Raw genomic sequence first — 22,675 nt, 5'->3', positions numbered from 1 at the left:
CTACTGCACAACTCTAGTGAGCACCATCTTGCTGTGTGACTGTGTTGTATCTTTGGCTCTGACGGGCTGTTGCTGCTGCTGCTTACGTGTCTCCTACGTACGTGACGCCGCACCACCTCCCTTCTCTCTCTCCTCCCTTCGTGCGGTGGACAGGCTCCTTCTCGGCTAGTACTGCAACACACTGAGGTACGTTATGTTTCTTCTTCTGAACCCGAGGACAACCTTCCTTTGAGGTATTTCACAGAAGCGATGATGCTGTCTGTCTGTGGATTCTTATACCAGAGACCAGGGGACTGTCCGCCTCATCCATCCTTTTAACCGGAGCTGGATGCAGGTCGAAGTTCAGGAGAGATGCTAGGCCTGCTCCTTTTAGCTTACTTGCTAATGTCTCGCGGTGCGGTCATTTGGCATTTCGCAGGAGACTCACAGTCAGCAGAGTTAATGAAGTATTTTTCATTTAGGTAATTAAGCCAATTTGGCAGGCTGTGAGCTTCCTGACTGATAACCCTGCTTTAATATAGCTCACCTTGCCCGCTGCCCACCTTGTTAGCAAGCTAATGCTAATCGATTAGCAGGCGAGGGCAGGGAGATGCTCTCCTCTCTGCTTTTCCTTTACAACCTCTTTTTTTATAGTCCAGGAGGCCACTGCTGGTGGTGACTCTAGTAGAAGACTTGAGATTTCAAATTGATTTAATTCATGTCTTTACTGATGTCTTCTTTTCTAACGTAGACAGTGACTTAGGAGGTCCTGAAGGGCACTCATAAAGGAAGTGTGACATTTAATGAATGATCCTCCTCATGCTAATATTATGAAATCTGCGCGTTTTTATTCTTGAACTGTTTGTCTTATATATTAGCCTAAAATGATTTAGTTTCCCACTTGACGTATTTATAAGAGAGCTCGGTAAGCTCTCCTACGTGCGGGTTTGTCCTACCTCCATGTCCTCTACGGCCTCTGCCATTGTTGCTCGTAGACACGCGTGGAAGCCATAACTACATAACTACTCACAAGCTGTGTTTGTGCTGTAATCATTGGCAGAATCAACTCCATGAGGGACCCTGGGCAAAAAAAAAAAAAGTGTGTCTGGGACTGTACTTGTCAGTGTCATAATTTCCACACTACACACAGAAACTACTGGGTATACTAGTGCTGGAAATCCAAGTTAATCACTTTAGTAGTTAATAGCAGTCTGAGTCATTGATTCTCTGCTTTAGTATGGTTTTCTGTAAGTAGAGAAATAGATCCATGGGCTGGGCTCTCGTTCAGTTGGTAATCCAAGCTTGGGGCCAGTAAATAACTTAACTATTCGTAAATGTCCAATTGACATTAATATGATATTCCTGCTCCAGGTGCTTCCACTGAACACCCGGGTGGCTGGCTTTAGAGATGATTTAATAGTGAGAACATGCTAGGGATACATGTATATGGGCTGATGTACCAGTCTTTATTAGGGAAATCTGAGCCTTTGAGATGGAGGGGAACATGTTTGGGCTAAACAGATAGAAAAAGCATGTTCATATAGTGTTTTTCTAACATGTGTTATAACTGGTATGAAGGTGCAGTTGTTGATGAAGGGTGAGGCCGCTCATTAAGTACCAAGCCTGAGGGAAACAACGGATCAGAAAGGTTGAAACGAAGGAGTGATGTAGTGTTACAGTTCAGAGTTTATATTCTTATATAATACAGACCAGCTTTATTGCACTGGTACTCACTGCTCCTTTATTATTATTGTTATTGTTATTAATATTAAATTTTAACTAAGAAATTGCGTGAGCTAGAGTTGCTTTTCACCTGGCCAACATTTCTATCTACTATCAATATTAACATGTGTGTTATCAAGTACCCGTGCAGCTATTTATGATTGTACGTGAATCTGTTCTAATGACGAAATAGACCCCATGCTTTGCACAACAGGCACTTCATGAAAATGAAGGACAGTCAGTCACTCACATGCATGAGAGTAGGCAGTCTAGACGGTTATCAAAGGGGTCACTTTGCATTTCAGTCTGAGCCCTCTTTGTTCTCGCTCTCGCTTTTTAAGTTGCCTTATTCCATTTTAAAAACTTAAAATTTAATTTAGAAAATCTGCTAGCTTAAGTGTCAGAATATCCCAAATTTGACCTTAAATTTGAAGTAGTTTCAAGCAGAGTGACTGAAAGAATCCACAGAAGCATTCATACAATATAAACTTTAAATATGTCCATTAGAGGAAATGAAAAGATTATTATTGTTAATGTGGCAGTTGTATCCTAGCTGACCAGTTTGCTCTGAAGTGTGCATGTTTAAAGGAATGTAGTGCATGTAAGACAACAATGCATCACATCTATATGATTGTTCTTCTGCTGCAGTGTTGCCATTTCGAGCTCTACCTGTTTTAAAGCTGCAGTACTCAAGGGGTTGGGGGCGGAAAGAGAGTTTAAATTAAAAAAGATATTTAAAGAGATAGTTGCACTTTTTTCTGCCTTTGTTGACAATCCTGTTTTCTCATTTCAGATAATGGCTGTACCTCCCACCTATGCTGACCTTGGAAAGTCTGCCAGGGATGTTTTTACCAAAGGATACGGTAAGCACCACTGAGCATCACTTTATTCATAAGCTTTTAGTGTAGTCTACTTGGAAGGAAAAGGGTTTGAATCTCAATAAATCTCTGACAAGTGAATGCTGTGCCTCAAAAGACATCTGGAAACCTCCTTTGGGTCATCATGATACTGCATAAACTGAAGTGGTTGCATATAGGTACAACAAATATTAAGTACTGGTACTTTGGTGGAGGTGAAGAAGCCTGGAAAACCATGTTTTAAAAAATTGAAGTTGAGGATTTTTAATGCATGTTACCTTCTGATTTTGAGGTTTTTTTTCTGTGTTTTGTATTAAAAAGGTGATTTGGAGTTCATTTTATTTTCACTTTTACTTAATAATCATTTATTAAACTGTTATTGTGTAAATCTTCTGTCACTGGAAGAATATTTTGATGGTTTTTTGCACTGAACAATTAATTTTGTTCTCTGAATAAATGAGAAGATTTCTTGGAAGCTATGATAAAACACTTCCCCTCAGAGATTGCGCAAAATCCAGCCACTGCACACAATGCAATATCAAATAAAAGTGATTGATTCAAACCAGTCACAGTCCTGTGTATAGCTTACCAGTAGAGGAACACATGTTGCACACTGGGCCTACAGTTAAACTGGATGTCCTTGGATTGCATTTGTGTAAATATGCTGCTATTCTCGGATCATTGCCAAACGATGTCCGTTGAGAATCTGGGGAATTCACAGTTCTTGAAGCTACTGATTTGTATGTGGCATCAATACTGAATTAATGCAAATATAACATTGATTGTAAATGGATAATAAAAAAAAAAGCAGGCTCAAGTGTTTGGTTTAAGAAAAAAGTCTCCCTTTTTTTCCTGGCAAGTGAGACTGACTGGTCAATGATTTTTTTTTAAAACCGGCTGTCTGTGTAAATAAAACCTATCTTAGTTATTTTGAGTGTTATAATATTTTATGTGTTGCTTTTAAGTGTGTCGTAAGTTTTTACCGGTCCCATAAACTTAAAAAAAAGGATAGTCTCGAGGACTTTAACCCCTGTATATGTTGCCGTTTCAGTGAAGGTGGACTGCAAAATCAGTCGAGAATTTAAGTTACGTTATGTTGAGTATGGCTGGTGAATCAACTGACAGCTGTAATGCCAAACAGTGCCATGAATTGGGTCAGTGCGGCCCACCTTCTGGCTATTATTCATAACTAACAGCAACTAATGCTTTTAGAAGATTGACATCAAATCAATGCACGTTAAGTCAGTGGCATATAAATCACTTAAAAAGTACTCTGGTGGCTAATGAATGGGTATTTCACAGACCAGAATCAATATCTTGATTTAATGTGTACTGAATTTTCAGAAAACACTCTTTAAATAATTATTAGTCAAAATTTTGCTTGAGTACCACTAATAGTATAGTAATTAAAGCAGTTCTTATCCTGAGATGCTTGTAAATCTTTAAGAAAGTTGTTCCATAAGCAAGACTGTTTCAGAGTGTTGTTTTTTTTCTCCATATGGTGGTATAGTTACATTGTTGTACATACTGTTGATCTTTTGAACCATTTTCTGTTTCAGGCTTCGGGCTCATCAAGCTGGACTTGAAAACAAAGTCTGAGAATGGACTGGTAAGTCGTCATTGGTCATTATCAGATTAGCAGGGCTGCCAGTTGATGCCGCAGCAGTACTATCATAGCTTAAGACCATCCTGGCTGTTAAGTAGCTCATTATCTGATCTTTAAAATGTTGCTAGGATTCATTGACATCTTACCTCAGAGTTAAGGTAAATGGATTTTTTGACCTTGTTCATGCACCTTCAGCATTTTTGGATCTAGTTTCTTATCCAGAGTGCTATCACTGCAAATATAGTTTGGACCTGGACCATAGAAAAGCATTTTATTGATAGATTTTACTAGTATTAGTTTTGGTGTTCCACATTAACAGAGTTGTGGGTGTCATCTATCATCTGCAGGAGTTCACCAGCACTGGCTCTGCCAACACCGAGACCAGCAAGGTAGCTGGATCTTTGGAAACCAAATACAAGTGGGCAGAGCACGGACTGACCTTCACAGAGAAGTGGAACACGGACAACACTCTGGGGACTGAGATCACCATCGAGGATCAGGTGATGTGCTGTGATGGCACAAGAATGAGATATAGATTTCTGCTGGCAAAAGAATCTGTGATTTATAATCAATCATTAAAATTGAGGCTAAAAGCTTATAGACCAAAATTTCAAGATGTGCAATTTAAGATGCTTTTACACCATAGCGCTTTTTGTTTATTTTTCTTCCTGTCATTCTTTTAAATGTCATTCTTGCCTTTTTCACAGTTGGCTAAGGGCCTGAAACTTACATTGGATTCCTCCTTCTCGCCAAACACCGGGTAAGAGCAGCTGCATTTTTGTTTGTTGGCTTTTTTGCTGTAGTAAAGCTTAAAGCAAATGGATGCAAAAACTACATTGCAGGAATGCCAACTGTACAATCAGTGAATTAATATATGTAATGTCTATCATGTGAAAACAAACATCCACAGCCTCATGTATGGGTGCCCAGCTGATTGATGCATTTTAATTTGCAACAATAAAAGAGGTTGCTGGGAAGTAAAAGGGCAAAAAGAAATGTCAGTATCATGGGGCACTGCATAAGTAAACTGCAACTGGCATGTTGAATTTCTGCAGGAGTGCCTGTGATGGTGCAGTCTACTCAGCTACAATAATTTAATAAGGGACATTAGGGCTGGGCCATATTATACCGTTCACGGTAATACCGGTATAATGTTAGGCAACGATAGGAAAATGAAATATCGCGATAGAATGGGAGTAAAACGCGCATGCGCAGTGCCTTTGTTTTCATACGCACATGGCCGATTGTTGAGTGAAACAGATGAACCAGAATTGGTTTGTAAAAATGGTGCAACTTCAGTGATGTGGAACTGATTGGGTGTTTGTCCGTCAGATACACGACAAAGCACATTTTTTTGCAGAACATACAAGCGGCCGTCGTTATTGTCGTATTTGTCGGACTAAGATGCTCTTAAATCTGGGAGTAATCTGGGTCCTAAACTCCGTATGCTTCAGGTCAAACAACACTGCAGCATCACTGAGCGTTAAAAACTGTCTAAATTCTTTCATCTTTAATAAAACGATCAGCATTGCTGCTTTACCAGGTGTAACTATAAAGTTTAACTTCCAGGCATCCATGAAAACAAAAGTTATTACATTTAACGGAGTTAGAAGTTAGCAGGAAGCTAGCGGAAGTTAGCTCGCTAGTTTTGCTAGTTACCTAAGCATGATATAGCATGTTCTGACTGAGAGATTTCTGAAAAAAATCAAACGTACAGCTCTGCTATCACTTCCAACATAAATGAAGACAGGAAACTAAACAGCAGTGACGTTTGTAGGGTTACTGAAGTTGGGCTAGCTGGTATATAATGATGTGCTACGTGATCGCTAGCGACACAGCTATGTTAGCATAACATAAACAGTGAAGCTGGAGGACCAACACTAACACTTTTCCACTTATAAAAGTTAACGTTAAGGTTCTTCATGGTTAGAGACAAATGCAATCGCATGGCAGGATGCTGTAAACGGACCAAACTTCAGTCAGGAGAACAACTGAGATAATCCATCCACAATACGAGGTTAGTCATTAATATACTGCAACATGGGAATAGAGCAGCTGCCAGAGAATTCAACATTAATGAATCAATGGTACAGAAGTGGAGGAAGCAAGAAGAATGAGTTTAAAAATCAAGTTTGATTTATCTGACTGCTTTGTTTCGCTTAATGTGCCTTATAATCCCGTGCACCTTATGGTCCGAAAAATACGTACTGCACACTGCAGTTTAATGTTGCAAAGCACCTCTTTTTAACTTCAGTGGATATTATATATGGTTATGCTCAGGATATGTCAGCCCATTTCTACTGGAAATGCCTTTTGGTTAAACTTTCAGCAAGGAATTTGCATTTGCACTGTTACATTTTTATAAAGCTTTAATGTACATAAAAACCAGCTTCTTGTTTAAGTGAAAATAAATGGAAGGTTGTCTTTTTGCGCTAGTAATGTTGTGGAGTTGTATTTTGTCTCGCATCAATTATATCGTCGGTTATATCGTTATCGCAAATTTTCAAATATATATCGTGATAAATATTTTTGGCCATATCGCCCTGCTCTAAGGGACATGTTGTAAAAAGCACTAGTTCACCTGGTTTGTGATAAACCAGTTTTATGTTTCATGCTGTGAGACAACAATGTCAACCTGTATTTTTTTCCCCTGCAATCTCCTGGCAGCAAAAAGGGCGGAAAGCTCAAGACGGGCTACAAGTGCGAACACATCAATGTTGGCTGTGACGTTAACTACGACATCAACGGCACAGCCATCCACGGCGCAGCAGTGGTGGGCTACGAGGGCTGGTTGGCTGGCTACCAGATGACCTTTGAGGCTGGCAGGAACAGGATTACCCAGAGCAACTTCGCAGTTGGATACAAGACTAATGAGTTCCAGCTCCACACGAATGTGTAAGAGATGCTGATATGGCCTCCTCGCCTCATCTGTGTGCAGTTTTAGTAATCTTATGAAGCTTGTGTTATTGCAGCTACGTTGCTGTTGATTTGATTTATTTAATAGAAATTCACATTTAAAATATAAGGAGTAAAATATTACTGGAATAATGATGTGTCTGATGAACAAGCCACACTGAAACATTCCTGAATTGGCATCAAGCAGTATACAAGCTTACTGTGCAGGCATGCTGTGTGTATGTGTGGGATTTTATTTGAGTCTTCGTGGATAAAACACTCGGACGTTAGGTGAATGCTTCTGTCCTGTTGTAATGGACATTGTAAGTCAAAGGCTAAACGTTTAAGTTATTAGTGACTCCAGACCAGTGCATGGCTAGACAAGAACTTCCAAAGCCCTCTTTTTTTGTCCTTGTCTGGATGATTGACTTGTTGCCTGTTTGGCACTTTGCCTGACACCCAGGTGCCTTGCGGTTATTTTTATACACAGGTGATGGGATTTACTACCTTGCAAGTGAGATGGAGTGAGTGTTTGGCAGGCTTCAGTGAAAATGTAGCACGAAGTGGTGTCAGACGGTGAGCAAGAGGGAGGGACAGGGCACGGTGTTAGTCATGGTTCCTGCTGTGCCTCTGACCGAGCCTGTCTGAGTCTGCTTGTAAAGTGGTTAATATGAAGTCAGACAAAGTATAGTATAGGCTTTACACCAGTCACAGTTCACTCAACTGTGGATGTCTTTGACATGCAAGAAGTTTATGAAACACAAACTCATAATTTAATGTCACCTCTGTGTAGCAGCATTAAATATATTGCAAATATCTTTTTCCTTAGAAACGATGGTACCGAATTTGGTGGTTCCATCTACCAGAAGGTGAATGACAAGCTGGAGACGGCCGTCAACCTGGCCTGGACTGCTGGAAACAGCAATACCCGCTTTGGCATCGCTGCCAAGTATCAGATTGATCCCGACGCATCCTTCTCTGTGAGTAGTGTGTAAACTGAAGTGACTTAGATCCTTCTGTGCCAGGGTTACTTTATTGCTGCACTGTTAGACAGGTGTATTGTCGACCGTTTGATAGGGATCTGGTAATGCAGGTATATATATATTAGAAAATGCACTGTGTCATGCAGTGCAGGTGCATGGTCTTAAAGAAATGCACTCATGCTAAAGAGGAGGAGTGTCTGCAAGTGAAGGTTTGGACTAATTTAATCGTTAATGCCACAATTCAGGTCTTATGTCTCCCCCTTCTGGCAGTGAAAATTACACAATCACTGTATGTCTTTGCTATCGATTGTGTTCTGTAGTCACCGACTTTCTTTTACTCTGAGCATCAGATACTCTTTTTGAATGCTTCCTTGTTTTTTTTTATTTTTTATGTTTTTTCCCCCAACACTATTCCCATTCACTGTTGCTCACCCTTTCTCTTCCATTAAGACAAACCAACCATTCCTACCTGACCTGAAATGCATCATCAATGCAAAGTGCACTGGCATGGGAACGGTGCCACAGACACCATATTTCAAACTAATGTACCTGGCGCTGATCATCTTAATCAGTTTTGTCTGACTTCTTTTGGGCAACAGCTTGACTGTAACAGATGTTTATTTCCTTATAAAAGCTGGAATTCCCACTCGAAGCAGAGATACTTAATCTGACTGTTTGTTAGTGTACTTATCTGCATTATTTCAGCTTCTATTTTAATGACAGTGCCACTCATAAACATTTTAATCTTTTAACTGGGTAAATGTTGCGTTTCTAAGAGAGTTTATAACTACTGCTCATTTCCAACCCATGTGGCTAGTTGGTATTTTACAGACATAATGCGTAAATACAATTTACAGTTTTCATTTTCATGAACGCCCCTGTGCATTATAGACACAAAAACCTGCTGAAGAGAAGCTGTTTTTACTGTACTGTTGCTTTTTTTTAGGGCTATTAACTTCTTTGTTTAGTGAGAAAAAAAAAACCCACATTGTAATGTGAAGTTCTGTGTTCATCTTCTATGTATAATATTGATCTGTGGTTCCCTCACAGGCTAAGGTGAATAACTCCAGCCTTGTGGGCCTGGGCTACACTCAGACTCTGAAGCCAGGTGAGTGAAGTCTCTGCAGACGTTAGGTGTGCTTAAATAGACCTGACTCTGTTCACAAAGACAGTTCAGTTATTATATTAGGTTTCATCAGGGGAAGTGCACATTCACTTGCACGAATATTGGATGGAAAACATCTGAAGTGTGTATCCACGAGCTGTGAATGAATGAGTTCACTCAGCAACCCTTGTAATGTTTAAAGTGTTAATGTATTTGTGGCTTATGTGTTTTCCTAGGTATCAAGCTGACACTTTCTGCTCTCCTTGATGGCAAAAACATCAACGCTGGCGGTCACAAGCTTGGTCTTGGTCTTGAATTCCAGGCATAGAAGGATGGGGGGAAAAAATCCTTCCAGTCCTCAAAACACACATGCATCCCCCACCAAAAAGATCCTTTATTGATTAGCTCTCCTTCACAAATCCCTGTGTCCCCTAAAGATGTTGTATAGCTGGAAGCAAGACAGCATAAAGGTCAAATTGTTCTTGCGCCAATTTACCACTTTTTATGGACCATTTCTGGGAACATTATATTTTGAAATGAAAGAGCCCACTTTAGAACAAAATTAGAACTGTTGAACAGAAGGTTTTATCTTGAATTGTGTAGCTTGCAAGGGAAAAATAGCCTTGAGTACATTCAAGTTGGCCTCACTTTTTTTCGTTCATTTCACAACATTCGTGCATAATGCTTTAATTTGTGTCTTTGCTTTCCAATGCAGTGAAAAGGGAATCAAAATAGATCAGCCCGAAATGCAAAAAGGGCTCAGCACAGTTAGTCTCTGCAGTTTAGTAGTGGCCACCAATGGTGCTGTTGAATGGCACCAGCAAACGCTCCTCACTCAAAAGGCGTAGTGATGAATTCATTTTTATTTAAGCACGTTGGCACTGGAGAGCCCTAGTATCTGTCTTGATATATTGTACAATGGGAAGGGTTAGTTGTCCCTGGCGTAAGCAGCTGTGAGTAGCTCAAAGAGACACTACAACCCGACGTGTACATTCTGTGTTTTTGTCTCACTTGTCTTTTTGTGTCTGTGCATTTGGTGTGAATCATGTCTTTTGTTACAAATAGCAGAAATAATGTTATTTTATTGATGGTCTTACATAGTTTAATGCACCTGAAGTCTTAGGAAGGGAAAAGACTTGTCAATTCTTCCTGGTCGAGCAAACAGGATGCAACCCATCACGCACACAGCCGAACTTCTCTGGGTGAGAGCTAGAGTGCTTCTTTTGAAGAAGAATGATGGCCAGGAAATTGTAGTCTTCCACAAATGATTATGGGAATCATGCTTAGTGTACTTGGCAGTATTGTCATTCCCTGAACTAAATAAAGAACATCTTGAACCGGTTTCTGAGCGTATTTGTTCTCCTGTCTTTTGTCGCATGACCATAACTTGTGTGATCATAATGTCTGCCCACATGAAAACACTCTTGAACAGACAGGTGGGTAATTTATTTTTACAGCTGAAAATGATTTGGATGGGAGCACATGACTCATTGTTACTGATAAATGTTCGGTTTATGAAGTGGAGAGTTACAAAGATCTAATATCTTCCACATAAACCTTCTGACCACTCTCACGTGAAATTATTTGAACATAAGCTCACAGCTCTTCATTAGATAAACCTATTCCATTGGTTAAGTCTAGCCAAAAATACGGCAGCAATCTGACCTTTATTAGTCCCACACGTGGGAGATTTCCTGTGTACAGCAGAAAGTGGGCAGTGCAAAGTTGCGTAGCAAAAATGAAAAACACTGCAATAGGATAAGATCATAAGAACAAGATACTGTATACAATAGAATAAAATGCAACATTGTCAGAAAAAGAGAATTGCACTTAATGTTATTGCATGTGTGGATGTGTGTGTTTGGTCAGCTGAAAAGTCCTTGTTGTGGAGTCTCACAGCAGTAGGAAGGAAAGACCTGTGGAATCTTTCCATCCCACATCGTGGGTGCCGCAGCCTGCCATTGAAGGAGCTGTTCAGTGCTTTCAGGGTCTCCTGGATGTGGTGGGCAATGTTTTTCAATAGGGATGACAGCTTAGCCACCATTCTCCTGTCACTCACCACCTCCACAGGGTCAGAGAGCATCCTAGAACAGAGCTGGCCCTCCAGACCAGCCTGTTCAGTCTCTTCCTGTCCCCAGCAGAGATGCTGCCGCCCTAGCAGAACACACCGTAACAGATGGCTGAGGCACAGAGTCATAGAGGGTCTTCAGGAGTGGGCCCTTCACTCCAAAAGATCTGAATCTCCGCAGCAGTTACAGCCTGATCCTTAATCAAGATGACCTGTTGAAGTTCCCATCATGCATCAGAAATGTTAAGGTGATTCAAGTGATTCAAGTTTGAATGTGTTATGGTTGGTTGTAGCAGTGGGTTGGTTTGACTATTTCAGAAACTGCTGATCTGGGATTTTCCCTTAAAATATCCAGTTACGACGGTTCTCTGGGTGAAAATGTTCTGTTGCTGTTAGAAGAGAATGTCCAGACTGCATCGAGCTGATAGCAAAGCAACAGTATCTCAAATGACAACTGAGATACTGCCAACCAGGTTATGCAGAAGACCATCTTTAAACTCACAACATGCTGATGGAGATGGGCAACAGCAGCAGCGGAAGACCACCTCAGATGCCACTCCTGTTGGCTAAGAACAGGAACCCGAGGCTACATTGCACACAGAATCCCTTTGCACACAAAGGAAGAGGGGAAAACGAGTGATGAAGAATGAGTTGATTCCTGTTGCAACCTTTGAATGGTATGATTGGAATTTTGTGTAAGCAGCAGGACAGCATGGCTCTAGCATGCCTTGTATAAACTTTGACCCCTTAGTATCATCTGGGCATCATTTAAACACATGACCAAAGTCTGCCCATGTTCTGATGACCATGTCAAGTAGGATATTGCACCATGTCAGTAAGTTCCGAAGAAATAAATAAAGAGGTTCTGGAGACAAAAGGGGATCCAAGCCCTGTACTAGTAAGGCATACCTAATAAATAGGCCCAACGGTATTTTTTGTCTTTTTAAGCATAATTATAACAAGTGTCACATAAGATGAGTAGACTCAGTCTAACGTACGACGCAATTACTACATTCTGACCTATATTTATCGAGGTAAATTACCCTTTATCAGTGAATGGAGAAAATATGTGAACTCTACTATTAGCGGCAAATTATATATGTTTGTTATAAGTTACAAGGTGACATAACATTAGACGGACTAATATTCATAGACTAAGCTCACTTCACTTCAAACTTCACCGCTCACAACTGATTCGTACACTCACACCGCCCACAAACTGTGTACGTCCGCACTCAGCCACGCCCCTTCACTCACGCACCAACATGGCGACATGCGGAAATATGTGGCGAAGCAGAAGAATAATTTTTGATCTTTTTCTGACTATTGTTCTCCAGCTCTTGGTGAGCAGCTGCCTGTCGGCTCCTTTGGGTGGAAATAAAACACAAGGTATGTCGTACTTGTTTGAAGTATCTGAGACGAAGTTTCCTTTAAACTTAGCCACAGGGTTTACCCCTGCTCTAGCTAGTTGGCTAGCTCGTCATGCTAGTATCCGCCTTGTCAGGGGAAAAATAAGGCAGGTAACAGGCTTTCTCTGTTTCGGAAAAATGACTTAGTCGTATTTTAAAACTCTCGCCTTTACCCTGGCACTGAAATGCGATTCGGCAAAAATGATTTCTAGTTAAAATATGTTATACGTTGAAGACAGTGCTAATATTTCTTTCAAATAAAATTAAGCGTTTCAACGTTAAGCTGCAAACATAAATTCATAACATTAGCTTTGCTTAAGTTTCACTCACAGTGCGTCAGAGTCTTTTGACAGTTTTGCGGTCATAACAAAGTTATTGAAACCATCAACAGGAAGTCATATTTTCCTTTATCTCCAACCTCTACCACATTTCAACTTCTGTATGTTTATAATGGATCTGTATTGTTCAGTTTTACCTAGTTAAATATCTGTTTACCTCATAATATAAGACAAGATTGTATTGTTTTTAAAGCCTCTATCAATAGATGCTCTTCTGAGGGTTAATGAGTTATGGCGGTCAGATAAACTGACATGTTCCAGATGTACCACCATATATCTACACTGATTATTAACCCTCTGTCAGTGAGTCAAAACCTCCTGACGTAAGTAAAGGGTGTAATATTTCAGTCAGTGGCAGGTATTGTTTTGCCTTGATAGTCTTTGAGCAGTGCTACAGCATTCTTTTGGTTCGCTGTGTTCTCAGTTTGTTAAAAAAAACCATGTGATTGGACTTTGGAGCTGTCAGGATATAGGTTGTTCTCTACTCTTGCCCTTCCCTTCCTCATACTATGATGGTGTGCAACAGACAGCTTATTTCAAGATGTGCTGCTGAGATAAAGGTGTCCTAATTCAACAGAGGTGTTGTTGTCAATTTGAATTGTTTAACATTTCATCCTGTTTTAAATGAAGTTGCATATTTAGCCGAAATAATCTAAAACAACTCTGTGGGTTTTAGGATTTGTGCTATGTCACTGGAAAACAGGATGTTAAAGAAAAAAAATTGTAGAGAGGGAGGATGACTTCTGTTTGATTAACCTGCTAAATATTTACTTGCTTTAAATTGAAACACTGTACGTCTGTCACATGGTTTTAATGCAAATTCATCTGGAACAGGATGCCACATTATCTTTTTTTAATTATAAAAATGCTTAATTATAAATATTAAGTCATTTGTCAACTGCTTAAAAGCTAACGTTATATCACAGTGTTAATGCAACAAAGCTTTCCTGTTCAGAGATTATATGGGTCAAGGCCCTTGTATATGAATAGACCCTTTCTTCACTTGGGGATGGCTTACTCAGTGCCTCAAGTCCCCAGTGGTCTCCTCCTGTCACTTGCTAAGCAACGCCTCCCAGTCCCAGAGGATGAAATAAAGTCGACACTTGTTGGGTGAATGGTGTCACTGAAAGAGGAAGGCTGGCTGATTGCAACAGATTCTTGACAATTTAAATACTTTAAAAAAAAAAAGAAAAAGGAAAAAAAAAAAGCTCAGTTCAAAACATGTCCCTTTTTCTGCAATGCTAAATAAACAAAGGTCTTTCAGTTTAAGAGTGATGATGTTTTTATACTGATTATACTGTTATACATGTTAATCTAATCAGTTTTCATTTTTATTAGTTGGATGGCAACGATCCCAGTATATGTTATTGTGGTCAGCCATTATTGTTATTATTATTATTATTCATCATAGTGTGGCTGCCGCCCTCTGTGGCACGAGCAGCTTGCTTCAGAAATATTCCACCTTTTCTGTTGGTAGAGTCACATTAACTTTGAATGGAGAGACCAGCCTTTCTTACTTTTTTTTGCTGTGACTCTCCTTCCTTTGGGCCAATTTTCTCCCAAAATGTTTGTCCTACAAACACCGTTGTCACACCAAATTGACCAGGACAACTGTGCCTACAAAACTAACATATTTCTGTCGCTGCACCTTCAATGGTTTTGCAGTTATTTTCAAAAATGTCACAAAAAATCTCTCAAACCCCTCCCCATTCATGTGTATTAGAGAACTAGAGGAAGACAGGTAGAAAACCTAGACTGAAAAATATCTCTTTAATCTTCAGCTGTAACCACAATTTTCACCCTACAGCCATCATTTTACCCTCAAACTGTAGCCACGCTTGCCTTTTTTCACACGAGCCCTTACTCGAAGCCCAGAGATGTGTCATTTTTGAACTGGAGCCATTTGTTTCAGAGAAATGCCAGAAAAATCAGTACAGGTGTTACAATAACTTTTTGAAATAAGCTGATTCAAAGTCTTGTTAACATCACAAATCTCACACATTCATCAGTGCCTCATCAGGCAAGTTGTAATAAAATTTTTACCAAACTAATAGGTATTAAAACTAAGGCTGCAACGATTCATCGAGTAACACGAATAGCTCAATGATTTTGCTTCAACGGTTCATTTAATGCATGGCTTTTGTCACTTAGTTGGCAGCACGTAAATGTGAGCATTCACTCACATTTGTAACTTTAAATAGACCTGCAAAAGAAATGCATTTAGAGCATGTGTGTCGATAAAAAGTATTCCAATGTTAACCCACACAGCCTCTAGTTTTAAAACAAAAAAAGACAACAGCATCAGTTAAACTATGAGATCATCATAGTGTAATGTTGAGTCAGAGTCTACAAACACAGCAAAGAGACTGAGCTGTTAACCAGACGGTGAGCTCAGGTGGAGTGAAGGAAAATGTTTTTCTAGCCTTCAAAACAGCACCACCTTCCCTTAATTGGGAAAAAGCTGGTGGGAGTCCTTCATCAAACCACCTGATCAACAGATTCCAATGTGAAGAAAAGAGAACTTTGGCATTATTTTGACAGATTTAAAGTGAAATAATATGCAATATTTCTATTCATGATATTCGATGAATATTTACAAATATGAAAATAAAAGCTTTGTTTTTGCAGGCCAATAAAAATGTACATGGGCCACTAAAATTCTGAGCTGCTGATCTGGTCTGTTCAGTAGCACAAAATTTTGCAGTGCACAGGTGAAGAATGCCGATAAGCTCGCTTCTCTTCATTGCAGCTAGCACATTCTTCTTTAATGACTTATGGACGCACAAACTGACTCACTGACTAGCATACTTAGACATGCAGACACATAAAAACACATACACATGAGCACACACCAACTATGTCATTCAGGAGATACAAACACCCACATCCAGCCATCTGCCATGACCGGTTGTGGGTGAGGGGTGGGAGATAGTATAAAAAAGTTCACAAAATCTTTAGAATTTTTTTTCCTTTATTATCTGAAGTTTTTATTTTTCGCTGACTAAAACATTTTTTTTTTCACAACTAGTTTTAATGTCCAGTTTGGAACACAGATAACTAAAACTAAAGTTTTTATAGTTTTCAGTTCAAGGAAAAAAGCTGTCTCAAAATGAAACCTTTCATTGATAAAGCTAGTTTGCAGTGAAGGTTGTACGTTTCCACACAAACAAGCTGCTGCTCAGTACAAATGTCCCCTTATGAGCTTCTCTGTGGCAGCTCAAGGGTTAACTGGCTTGCTGAAGGGCTTCCATACGTGGCAGTTTCACTTGAGGTGTAGTTGTGTGTAGAGCTGGGCGATATGAGATTTTTTCATATCACGATATGTTTTTTTCATTTCAGGCGATAACGATATCTATCACAATATAAGCCAAATAAGTATATTTGTAAGATTTAAATGTGCCGTTGCTCACAAGTAAAATGTGAAATAATCAGCAGCTTGTTTTTAAATATTTATTTCCCATAATAAGTTCAACAGGGTAGATGTACTTAAGGAACATGAGACTTTTTCAGATAAATAAAGGCAAATATTGCAAACTACACAAAAGGCAGCCGCTAAAGCGTTTAAGTTTCAAAATAGAACAAACGAAACAGACTAAATTGTCAATTCCACTTAGAAACAAAATATTAATTCTAAAAATAAATCTTAGTTTGTTTTACAGAAGAACAGACAAAACTGACTAACTTTTGTCAATATCAAATAAACTGAGAACTAAAAGGAAATTCTCAATCTCTCCTTGTTGTATAGCTTAGCTTTTCAAACAGTTTTAACAGTTACTTTAGTCTGACAAAAGCCGAATGACGAATTAGCGCTTCCAGTCAGAGACTGAGGCTACGTCCACGCGTACACGGGTATTTTTGAAAACGGAGATTTTCCGTTTTCGTTTTAAAAAATAATCCCGTCCACACATAAAGGCAGAAATGAAGGAAAACGCTGCTATGAACATGCCAAAGCAGCAGGTGGCGCTAGATTCCTAACCGTGCAGAAATGTTGGCCAATCAGAAGTCTAGAAGCCTCGGTGGGAAAAAGTAAACAAAGCTGCGGCATAGAAGCAGAACCGAGTCGTATGTGTGGAGGGACAGTAACTGTGTGTATATGTAAGCATTTAAACACTGCAGAGAGTAGAATTAACAGTATTGTAGAAATTCATTTCACCGAAACAATAAGTGGCGCACAGTGTGACGCATGCACCAGTTTATTGTATTTCCAGACTTGCTTTCGGCACAATTTACAGTGCACGCTACTCTGTTTTTTGTCAGACTTGAAATAGCCGAAATACCTTCAAACTACGGAACTTCTATGGCTCTTCCGTTCGACAATCTCTCCGGCATTGGAACCATCATCTGTTTTCTCTTCGGTCACGCTCGGTTGATTTTTCTAGTCGGCACACTCATTTCCTCCATTACGCGCTGGCTCCATTACCCGCTGGCTGCTTCCCAAACAAACACACGTGCGGTTTGGCACTTGTGCTGTACGTAACAAGTCACGCGACGTGACGCTGCGGCTGTGATTGGTTCGGCTCTGCGCTACTTAGTTTGGATTGGCTGACCTTTTTTTTTTTTTTTTTTTTTTTTTTAAGAGGACAAGAGCGGCGAGGTCTATCGCGATAGCTTAATTTCTCTATCGAGTAAAAGTTATATCGCGATACATATCGTTATCGTTCTATCGCCCAGCTCTAGTTGTGTGACATGATTGAAATTCATGTAGGAGCACCAGCTGTCACAATTTAATGTTCATTTTCAATATTTTTTTTCCTTTTTAAATATTTTGTGATTGAGACATTTATATGTCTTCATAATAAGAGATAAAAAGTGTAGTTGTGAAACTGGTTGGCAAATGCTAAGAAAACAACGTTCTAGTTTTCTAGGTTTTTGATGGGCAATAAATATTTTGGTTAATGAAAATGTTTTATGTTTAAGTGTTTCAAAGAACACTTTGTCAGAAATATGTTGTAATGCAATTGTAATGTATGTAATGTGTTGCGTTGTTATTTCCTTTGATCCAACAGTGCCCACAAACAGCACAGAAACTCAACCTCAAAATCTTACTTTGACCACTGTGAAAAAAGAAGCAACGGTGATACAGTCTGCACCAACTGATCAGAATCCAACAGCTGCAGATGTTTCCAAGGATCCTGTAAAAAGTGATGGCAACAGCTCCACCACAGCAAAGCCAAAAGTTCGTGAAGAAAGCGACATCAAAACTCAGACTGTTCCAAAACCAAAAACAGGTGAGACTGTTGTGTTCGATAGCTCTGATAAGCAAAATGACGGCACCAAGAACACACCTGCTACTGCTGAAGCAACAGCAGCAGCTCCTGAAGCAGACATTAAGTCTGATCCAGAAAATGCCAAAGCCACGATCGAAACTAATGAACCAACAAAATCTGCAACGGACGAGCCGGATGAGTTCAAACCTCAAGACAAACCAACCCCAACTACAGACGAGGACAGTGATCAAGACCTGCACATGGACACTGATGTTAATGACATTGATGAAGATGAGGATGATGATGACTACAGATATGGTGAAAACACTGAATTTAATGAAAAGCAAGATAAGACCAGGGTGACTCAATATAAGGAACAAGACAGCTACAACACAGAGGATGAAGACTCCCACTTCTTCTTTCATCTGGTCATACTGGCTTTCCTGGTGGCCATTGTCTACATCACATACCACAACAAGAGGAAGGTGAGTGTCGGCCCGACAAAAGCTATCCGACAGCAGGGTGTAGAGGTCAAACAGACGTAGGAGTCTCTGATACAGGCTGCACAGCACAGGAATCACTTCTTCATCCAGATCAAATAGCTGAGGAAAAGCCAAATGTGTTCTGCAGACATTTAACTTGATGCAGAAACGTCTGTGTGTAATTTGTAGTTATTTTTTTTCTTATTTATGTAGTAAAATTTGTATTTCTATAAGGAAGTTAGCTTTTACTGAATAATTATGTTAACATCTTAGGTCTTGCTCAAGTTGAATTGATGTATTTTGTCACCCAAAAACTTGACGTCTCCAGCTGTTTTTAATGTTTTAACCTATTTGTGGCGTGAATAAGACACGGCGGGACCACGGAGCAACGTTCAGAGTCATCTTTATTTACATCTCACCACACCACAACACCCCCAAACCCCTGAGTCCCCGTGTTTTTAACTAGGCGGGCGTGATTAAGGATGCCGTGCAGGTGCGTCCGCCCTCCCTGCACGGCACCGCAGACCACGCCCCACCACACTATTATAGGTGGAATAATTGAGAATCAGTGGAATAATGAAACATAGCCATAGAAATTAAAAGGTAAAATTTAACACGATCTGTGGCTTGAAGGCCTTATTGTGTTAACCAAGGAAGCATGAATACCTGAGATTGTTAACTTCTACTAATTTGCATTGTCAGTTAATTAGACTCAATAATTAGAAGTGGCAAAGTGTTAAATAAATTAAAATGAACCAAGTAAAACTACTTTGAGATAATAAAACAACATCAGCTTAATTTCGCTATTCGTATTGTAGAATATACCATGATCATACACTGATCAGGCGTAACGGTATGATCACCTGCCTAATATTGTGTTGGTCCCTCCTTTCCCGCCCAAAGAGCCCTGATCCATCTCTGCTAGATCCCTGAATGGATTCACTGAGCTTTAATATCACTCTGGGTTCTTAGCTAGGTTAGCGTTGGCACGTTTGCAAAGAGCCAAAGATATAGTAGCAGCATAACATAGTTGTTTCTTTTCCAGACCCAGTTTGCGCTTAACCATCGCACTCTCGCCCTTTGTCAAACAAAAATAAAAGTAATGTTCGTATTCACATTGCAGACTGTGTCACTATTTTCCTCCTCTGGCATATGAACTGAACTTCAAACTGAAATCAGCTGATTGTAGCACGATAAGCAGGACTGATAGGCAAGCAGACTAACAACTCAAAGGAAATGAACTGGGAACTGGTTCTCGATTCCCATCCGTAGACCAGGTCACCTTCGTCCATTGCTCCCTGGTTCTGACGCTCACTTTGGTGGTGCTTTCTTCCATCACAATTTGCCACTTGTCAAACTCTTTAAATCTTTATGCTTGCCCATTTTTTCCCGCTGCATATAGCACATCATCTATTAGGACAAAATGTTCGCTCACTCCCTGATAGATCCCACCCACTAACAGAAGCCATGGTGAAGAGATAATCAGTGTTATTTACGTCACTTGCCAGTGGTCATGATGTTATGCCTGACTGGTATAAGTAGCAGATTTATCTTCTCCCATATAAAGTCAGATTTTATTTCTGAAAGGCTTCAATCCAGTCTTTATGCAAACTTTTATGGTGACTGAGGTGCCCTGAGGCAACTACTGTTGCCACGTGGCACTAAATAAATACAGTTGAATTGATTTGCTTTTTCTCCTGCTCTTTTCAGATCTACCTCCTGGTACAGAGCCGGCGCTGGAAGGAGGGTCTGTGTTCCCGCAACACTGTGGAGTATCGCCGCTTGGACCAGAATGTCAATGAGGCCATGCCATCCCTCAAGATGACCCGAGACTACATTTTTTAATCTAGTGGAACAATATAGTAGGCTTACGCAGAGCCAGTTCCTGGTCATTTATAGATAAGATGCTGTGCGTTGTTATGGAGCTTGATTGATGCTTTGTCTTGCTTTATAGGCCAATAAGAAATCAGGGGATATGGTAGTTGGGGGAATTTTTTTTTAATGGCCCTTTTTGGTTGTCTGAAGAGATAATCCTATTAATATATTCTTATTTGTTATATTTTTAATTGTCATTGCCATTAAGTTAATAATTTTGGGTTTCTTAGGGGCTTTATTTTATTTTTAAATTTTTTTTTAGTATTGTTTCAGCCTTACAGTTCCTTTATACCTATTTTTTGTTTTCTCTGTTGCATATTGTCTTAATATTTCTAACACTTTGCTTAAGAGTTGCAAAAATTACATGTTAATTGAACTTTTAGGCTGTAATGTGATCGTGAACTAATAGAAGAGTTGAGTATGTACTCTGAAATTAGGAATGAACACCTAAGTAATTGCTGTGGAAAGCATGACTACCTTTCATATTTCAAAAATATGCAAAAAAGTGCAATGAAGCAGAAACTGTTAATCAAATGTTCCTATATATTAAGTTATTCCCTAAAAAACAAAACAAAAACAGAAAAGCCCTTCTACTCTTAAATTGTCTCGGTTTGACATAATGGGACTGCTGAATTAAAGATATCCATTCCAATATATGTATTGTTTGATATAGAAATAATCACATAACATGTTTAGTTATTTTCTCGCATATAGATAGAGAAATACAATTTTCATTGGACCCTGAAAATGAGCTTTTTACAATCACTTTATTGCCAATGTTTCTGCTTACACTATAGATGAAAAGTAGTGGCAGTTTTATTACTTTTCATTCATTTTTGGCCATCTTGGCTACACATTAAGCATTAAGTTAAGGAGCGGTGGGCGGGGCTTCTCTTCAGGTGAAAGATAATGCCATGTGTTTAAGCCATTTAAATGAGGATGGATGTGTGTATCGTGCAGATGATAAGGTACTAATGTATAAGAAAGAAATGTCTATTGCCAGAAATCTTCTTTTTTCTTGATCACTTTATATTTAACTTGTCTTAATAACATGCCTGATTTACTCCTACTGCCCAGATTTTGCTATGTGGAAATCTTGGTGCTGGCCCTCTTTGTTTTATGACTTCGGTGAAGTCTCTGTCAAAAAAACCATCTTCACTGTGGCCAGTTGTAAAAACAATGTTTCCTCATGTCCATGCAGAACTTTTCACTTTTCCTTGCCTCCTGTCAGGGTATTTTGGTGGAATTAAGTTAATCAGAAATTCTGCACCCTCTCTATGACCTGTTCACAAAAGCAAAAACACAACTTTTTATTTTTTCTCTTTCCTATGCGTCGCAGCCACATTTTTCTGTCTGTCGTTGTCTCATGCCTTCAAATGAAATGCCACGACTGCCACTTGAGTCTGCAAATGTATCAGTCTCGCAACGCCTTCTGTCAGTTGTTTTCAGCTGGTTTTGTGAATATACAAGCGAGACAGTGGATATATATAGATTTGCACTGTGCCGTTCAGGTATGCTAGTTAAAATATGAAGGGACGAAGGATCAACACTGATCTCGCAATCAACAGTAGAAACTGTACAATCTTTCTCGCTTTTTTTGGTCAATAAAGCACAAATTGCGTAAATCTTTGTAATTTTTCTGACTCATGTTTCATTTAATCCTCTGTTCATACTCTGACATATTTTTGATAAGGAAAAGTTTTAATTTAGTATTCTTGGGTGATCTGCCTTTTTATGTGGCAAATGCCCTTTTTAACTATGATGGGATCACTAAGAGGAGAGGATACTTTGATCTCTTTTGATCCTAATAGGCTTACGTGTTGTATCTTTTGATAATTAAAAGTCATAGACTGAGCTGATATTGTTGCAGTTAAAAAGTTATTTTGCTAAACAGGGAAGTGTTAATAAAAGAAATAACCAAAAAGAAAACACCGTAAAAACCACTGCACTGGTGTACAAAAGCAGACTCTGTAGCTCAGCTGCTAATTTGACCACAAGGAGGCAGTATGCACACAAATAATTGAAGAAGACCAATGCTGGAAATGTGTTCTTCACTTGTCAGATTTTCTGCTCTTTCCCTCACCAAGTTAAATTTTGGTGCCTGAGCAAATAAAAGTGCAATTTCATAATTTGATTTCCCTGTCATTGT

The 22,675-nt window shown here is 39.4% G+C and overlaps 2 protein-coding genes across 3 annotated transcripts; both read left to right on the top strand.

Moving 5' to 3' along the window:
- Positions 1-113: 113 nt before the first annotated feature.
- On the top strand, positions 114-10,500 carry vdac1 (voltage-dependent anion channel 1). 2 transcript variants are annotated; one of them, XM_026182346.1, is made up of 9 exons: positions 114-186; positions 2,495-2,564; positions 4,118-4,167; positions 4,512-4,664; positions 4,872-4,924; positions 6,832-7,059; positions 7,889-8,039; positions 9,093-9,150; positions 9,384-10,500. In XM_026182346.1, the coding sequence occupies exons 2-9, from the start codon at positions 2,498-2,500 to the stop codon at positions 9,473-9,475; spliced, it is 852 nt and encodes a 283-aa protein (XP_026038131.1). In that variant the 5' UTR covers positions 114-186; positions 2,495-2,497; the 3' UTR covers positions 9,476-10,500. The 2 variants fall into 2 exon arrangements, with proteins under 2 accessions (XP_026038131.1, XP_026038132.1); XM_026182347.1 differs by lacking the exon at positions 114-186 and adding an exon at positions 192-233.
- A 1,916-nt stretch (positions 10,501-12,416) lies between these two features.
- c10h5orf15 (chromosome 10 C5orf15 homolog) lies at positions 12,417-22,160 on the top strand. The gene is made up of 3 exons (XM_026182609.1): positions 12,417-12,604; positions 17,969-18,654; positions 20,362-22,160. Exons 1-3 carry the CDS (start codon positions 12,481-12,483, stop codon positions 20,494-20,496), a joined length of 945 nt encoding a protein of 314 aa, XP_026038394.1. The 5' UTR covers positions 12,417-12,480; the 3' UTR covers positions 20,497-22,160.
- Positions 22,161-22,675: the final 515 nt, after the last annotated feature.

Source organism: Astatotilapia calliptera, chromosome 10 (genome assembly GCF_900246225.1).
Source record: "Astatotilapia calliptera chromosome 10, fAstCal1.2, whole genome shotgun sequence".
NCBI classification, from domain to species: Eukaryota; Metazoa; Chordata; class Actinopteri; order Cichliformes; family Cichlidae; genus Astatotilapia; species Astatotilapia calliptera.
The sequence above is the reverse complement of the archived record's forward strand: the minus strand, read 5'-3'. Positions and strand labels throughout refer to the sequence as shown.